At 42.9% G+C, this 6,119-nt stretch overlaps 1 protein-coding gene across 1 annotated transcript; it reads left to right on the plus strand.

The window, feature by feature from the left end:
* Positions 1-3,069: 3,069 nt before the first annotated feature.
* Positions 3,070-5,859, plus strand: LOC127569605 (forkhead box protein I1-ema-like). The gene is made up of 2 exons (XM_052014390.1): positions 3,070-3,648; positions 4,348-5,859. Exons 1-2 carry the CDS (start codon positions 3,084-3,086, stop codon positions 4,863-4,865), a joined length of 1,083 nt encoding a protein of 360 aa, XP_051870350.1. The 5' UTR covers positions 3,070-3,083; the 3' UTR covers positions 4,866-5,859.
* The last annotated feature ends 260 nt before the right edge of the window (positions 5,860-6,119 follow it).

Genomic DNA, 6,119 nt, shown 5'->3' on the forward strand with positions numbered 1-6,119 from the left:
ACCATCACCAAAATGAATGATTTCGGTGGTATCACTTTGTCCTTTCTTATGTGGGATCTTTCTGTGTGCACATTTGCTGCTACACTTCCAACAGTACAACTCCAGTACCACTTCAATGTAACTCTTGAAACACTGTGGGACATTCTGAACTTGTAAAAGGCTCCACACAACTGCAAATCTACACAGCACAGCCGTCAAGACTCACAAGTGCAACATAGAACCCACCCTTCCAGTGATCAAAGGTGGACAGAAGCAGAGGATGGTAGGGAATGAGAAAGCCTTCAGCAATATTATAACTGTTACAACAGCAGAGGGATAAATCTTTCACATTTTGGCAAGTCTCTTTAATTCTATTTATCTGTCTTACTGCCAGGAGCAGAGTTAATGAGGCCAAACACTGCAGTCTTCGACAGCTCCTGTGCTCTGATAGGGACAGGAAGCTGACGCACGGTCAAAGCAAAGTAGTCATTTGAAATCAATTACGTCAACTTTTATGTTGGTAAACCCCAAATGCCAGGCAATCATGTCATACCCATCCCTCGATATAAAACGGTGCGCGCGCGCGTGTGTGTGTGTGTGTATGTGCGCATGTATGTGCATGTGCAAGTGTCTGCGCATTTGTGCTTGCACATGCATGTACATATGCGTGAATGTGCGTGTGTGTGTGTGTGTGTGTGTGCATATACCAGCATGTGTTTGTCTCTGTAGGTAGTGCTTGAGACAAATTCTTATTCTCATCATTTCTTTTGCCTTTTATTTTAAAACATAGCAGCAAGTGATAATGTGTTGCTTTAGCCAGCTTCATATAGATGTAGTGGGTGTAAATAGGCTTCGTGTTTATGTTAAGGTAACTTCTGCTTCTAAGCCACTGTTTAAAGCCCTTGCAATATCACAGTCCAAAGCTGTTAATATGTTCTGATTTTCTGGCTCATCCAGTAAGTCAAAATATCAATCACTTTTTAGGGATCCCAGTTGTAAAGTCTCGGTTCTGTGTGGGATCAGCTCACCTGTGACTCTCAACCACCATCCAGACAGCAATCATCCCCAGAGATTGCAAGAGCAGGCCAGCTACTTGTTAACGGTGGTAGAGGCCACATTAGCAGCTGGTAGCAAAGGAAAAGCATCCGTGGGAAGACAATAAGGGAAAAGCCACACCAAAATAAATGCTTGAGTGGGGTTCTCTATTTTGGCAATGTCACCCAATCTACTTATTCATTATAATTAGGCTTATGCAGTCCTTAATGTGTTCTATTCTGTTAGTTAGCATTGGTGTTTGGGTTGTGTGTTCTGCAGTGAAAGTTAATCTGTTGCTTTAGCCAGCATTGAAGTTAAGGTTAGTGTTATATAGTCTACAGCCAAGGTTGGGAGTAACCAGTCTATTACTTGAATTACCTTAGGGTTAGATTTTGCAAAAAATAGAGTAATTGCCCCTCTTAGTTTTATCATAAAGTCGGAGAGAGATACAGACAGATTCAGGCCCTTTGGCCCTTCAATTCAGTGCCTACCATCAAACATCCATTTACTTTAATCCTACATGAATCCCTTTTTCTATTCTGCCCACATTCTTATCAGCTCCCCCCAGATTCTACCACTCACCTACAGACCAGGGACAATTTACAGAGGCCAAGTAACATACCAATCTACACGTCTTTGGAATGTGGGAGAAAACTGGAACATCCGTGGAAACACATGCAGCCACAGGGAGAACACGCAAACTCCACATAGACGACTCCTGAGATCAGGATTGAACCCGGGTCACTGGTGCTGTGAGGTAGCAGCTCTACTAGTGTGCCAATGTGTTGCATTTTGTCTGCTTTTCTTCCAAGTGTTTTCGTCCTTGACATTAGGTGGCTTCCACCTTCCATTGTCCTTTGCCTAGTTTTACTTACCTTTTCCTACCTATAACTTTTTGAGGAGCTCATGCCATATATCTGAATCCTATAACAAAGTATATATTGTTAAAGGAGTGGTCATAGTTCGGGATAACATATTGGGGAGATTGTAAGGGTATTTGTAAAGTAGCAGTAAGGTGTGAGGGTTGTGGGCGGAATTTGTGGTCAGTGGCTGTTTGTGCTTTGGCTGTTTGTGATGTTGAGGCGAGTTGGAATTATGGCTGGATTCATAGTCCAGGGTGAGTTTTGAACTTGGTGTAGATTTGTGTCTGCCATTGTTTTGGGTTTGGGGAATGGTTTAGAGCTTGGGTTCAATACTTGGGTTCAATAATGGCTAAAATTGCACAGTCAACAGCTAGTCATAATGTGTTGCTAGAGCCGGCTTCATATAGCTGGAAGTGCATGCTAATAGGATCCTGGTTTGCATTTATGCTAAGGCTACCTGTGCTGAGGTGCTGCTTAAAACTCTCCCTTCTGTCACAGTACAGTCCAAAACCTTTTGTCACTAACCTCAGGCAAAGCACTTTGCGAACCATAGGAGAAATAAAAGACCATGTTTACTGAGATGAATGATTTAAATAACACCCCAAGTCATCAAGGGAGAATTTTGCCCAGTCTCAAATTTACTAACTCTTTTATTTAACAGCAAAATCAAATAAAGCAAATCCATTTCAAGTGGAACCCTTCTGTCTCTCAGTTTGGGGTTTCTTTAGAATGGGTTGGAATGCCTTGCTCAATACTTTGTCAAGCAGTTTTCCACTACAGAATGCTTCAGGCAATGTGCCTGTGTTGATAGTGCAAATAAATCACTTTTTTTTCTTTCTTTTCTCTCTCTCTCTCTCTCTCTCTCTCTCTCTCTCTCTCTCTCTCTCCCTCCCTCCTTCCCTCTCCTGCTTTCCTCTCTCTCTCCCCTTCTTTCTCTCTCTCCCATCCCCCATCCCCTGCCCCCTCCCACCTTAAGCAACATGCCAGCCAGCGTGCTGAACTGAGCAAGCGTGCAGAAAATCTGAACCGTCAACATTTTGTCTCAGTGATGTCACACCAATCAATTTAAACTGGGGTGGAGTTTGTAACAGACACCCTGAGAACACAGGTGTATAAGTATGAGATGCAAGGTGCAATTGCCTTGACAGCGTCTTTACAGCAAGAGATACTGCCAGTTGATTAAACCCTCACAGGCCTGAACAGATTATGAGTTCCTTCGATCTGCAGACACAGTCACCCCCTCGCTGTAGCCCCCAGTTCCCCAGCATTGGTCAAGAGCCTCCAGAGATGAACATCTTCTGCGAGAACTTCTTCCACCAGCAGAATGCGCAGAGACCACCTAACTATGACATTGAGGACTACAGCTCAAGTGCCAACCCCTACCTCTGGTTAAACGGACCATCCATGAACTCCTCATCATACCTGTCGGGAGCGAACACCAGCCCTTTCATCCCCCAGTCTTACGGGATGCCAAGACAGTTCCTACCCAACAACACTGGTTTGGGAGGATCAGACCTTGGGTGGCTATCCATCCCCAACCAGGAAGAGCTTCTGAAGCTGGTGAGACCACCTTACTCCTACTCAGCTCTGATCGCAATGGCAATCCATGGGGCACCAGATAAGAGACTGACCCTGAGTCAAATCTATCAGTACGTGGCTGACAACTTCCCTTTCTATAACAAGAGTAAAGCCGGGTGGCAGAATTCCATCAGACACAACCTGTCCCTCAATGACTGTTTCAAAAAAGTCCCCAGAGATGAGGATGATCCAGGTAAGTCACCAGTTGATTTTAAGATCATTTTGTGGGCCTTTTCCGCTGGACAACAGTGGATTCATTAATGCATTGCACCTCATTGCTAAGCACATTTAATTGACAGGGGTCAAAATATTTATTTAATTTGAAGGAAGGTTGATATATTGGGAGAGTGGAGAATGGGCTTATTGATGGACATAGCTGAATGGGTCTTCATAACTGTTACTGTGCCTGTCAATGGCACACCAATGCTGGTGACTCCCTCTTGTACACAAGCTTTTATTTTAGTCAGTTAAATTGCCAAGATCCACAATCAAGAGGGGACAGGGGAGGAGGTTAATCATGAGATTGAATAGTGCCAAGGCTGGATTCTAGAAGGCTGTAAATTGCAGGAGGAAAGGAAAGCTTTGGAGTTCTGGAGGAGGAGCAAGTGGGAATGTGGGAAATTATGAAGAATTTTAATTTCAGGACAGTGAGGACATGGGCAGGAAGTTAAGAAACAGAAGAACATTGATTGAATCAAAGAGCTTTGAGGTTAGAAACTCTTGAAAATGTTACAGATTGAAAATGAAGGAAGATGATGTTCAGACATCTTCATGGCTAGTGTAGACCCAATGCTAACCTCGGATTGGATTGCCGTATTTGTTTGTGAGCTGATGTCACACTTTCATAGAATTTTATTTCTTTTCTCCCTCTCCTTGCCCTCATCTGTTTCAGGTAAAGGAAATTACTGGACATTGGACCCTAACTGTGAAAAAATGTTTGACAATGGAAACTTTCGGCGCAAGAGAAAAAGGAAGTCAGATCCCAATTCCAGTGCAGGCAATATTGGCACTGAAAAGTCCGATGACAGCAGCCAAAAGCCACCCCAAAGCCCAGGGCTCATGGACAACTCCTCCACTAAGACAGGAACCTCTCCTGAAAAGAAATCTCCGACTCCGATCTCCACTCCCTGCCTCAGCAACTTCATATCCAGTATGTCCACCTATAACAATCCTATAGGCGGGAGGCAGGCTTCTCTTGGATTGGTTAATGATGCTTCCCAGAACATGATGGGGTTCAGCTCGTACTCACCTTCCAGTAACATCCTGAGCCAATCTGGGTCAGAGTGGTCTGACCCAGGGCCGTCAAATCGTTATGGCTATTCTTCAGTGCTGAACCAGTTCAACAACCACTTCTACAACAGCATCAATGCAAACAGTTTGCTGTTCTCCAGAGAAGGGACAGAGGCATGAAAGGGAGACTTGCTGAATGAAGGATCAACTGTAAAATAATAAATCATTACAGCAAAAATATTCATTTGATGCTATGTAGCTTATTTATGATAGAACATTTCAAGGGCATTGTGTTCAGGTGTTTTGGGGATAAAAGAAGAGCAGTTGAATTAAACCAAGAGTCTCTAAGCCTGGGCACACGGATATGAACCATGGCATCACAGAACCCGGTGTAGAGTTTGAATCAGGCTCTCACTAATTTACCTGAGTCCCAAATTGTTGATGTTGACAGTTCTTGTTGTCTTGATTGACTGCCCCTTACCAACCTTGCCCCTCATAGTGCCCACAACATTTGAACAGGTCGGACTAGTAAGAAAGAAACAGCAGCTCAAATAGGCACAAGTTTCCTGGCTTTGGAGAGGTAAATTGCCCAGGGACAGACAGCATCTTATAGCCCTTGGGGCAGAGTTTGGAAACCATGTCAATTTTGCTTTCTCTGCCATTTCTGATGAGGCTGCATTCAATACGTGTCAATAAATAGGGGTGGCCATACAGGGTGGGATCCAATGTAGAAAACTGCACCTACAGGGATATTCCAATTGAGCCTCTTCATTCCTGAACTAGGAAAGGATAAAACATATTTTTTGGTTTCTGATTGCAATCTGGAAACCACATCTGTGTGGGCTTTGTTAAAAGACTGAGAACAGGCTTCACTGTGATGACCTTCATGGTTGATTAACTTGCCAATATTCACTCCCCAAGTTTACAAAAATGAAAAGGGTGGCAGGCACTTGTAATAACACAATACGGGTGATCAGGGCAGGAGAGAGGATAACTGCTAAAGATCCAACAATATAAGTAAATACGCATTTCAATTCTGACGTTGTTAATCTCAGCACATTTAAATAATGTGCTGATTGTAGACAGTGTAACGCTCCAGTGAGTGTTTTAAGCTTTCTGTAATGTGTTAAGTTTGTGTGATTGTTAAATGGCATTCAGTTGTTGTAAATTTCTATTAATTGTCCACTATTTTCAACAAACATTTAATTGCGGTTTGTAATTTGTACATTTTTTCTTATGTCCAATTTTGTGCTTTGTAAAATCTTACCTCAGAGGATAAAGGGAAATAAGTTACAATAAACATTTTATAAAGGGGTATTACTTCATTCTCAGGCCTGTTACTATGAAGAAAATCAATCAAGAGACTTTAAGAACAGTTTTCTTGTGAGTTTTATGCAAATCAGGCTTTTGTTCATGTGAGTTGAGCACGTTTTG

The sequence above is a fragment of the Pristis pectinata genome, chromosome 4 (assembly GCF_009764475.1).
Source record: "Pristis pectinata isolate sPriPec2 chromosome 4, sPriPec2.1.pri, whole genome shotgun sequence".
Taxonomy (NCBI): Eukaryota; Metazoa; Chordata; class Chondrichthyes; order Rhinopristiformes; family Pristidae; genus Pristis; species Pristis pectinata.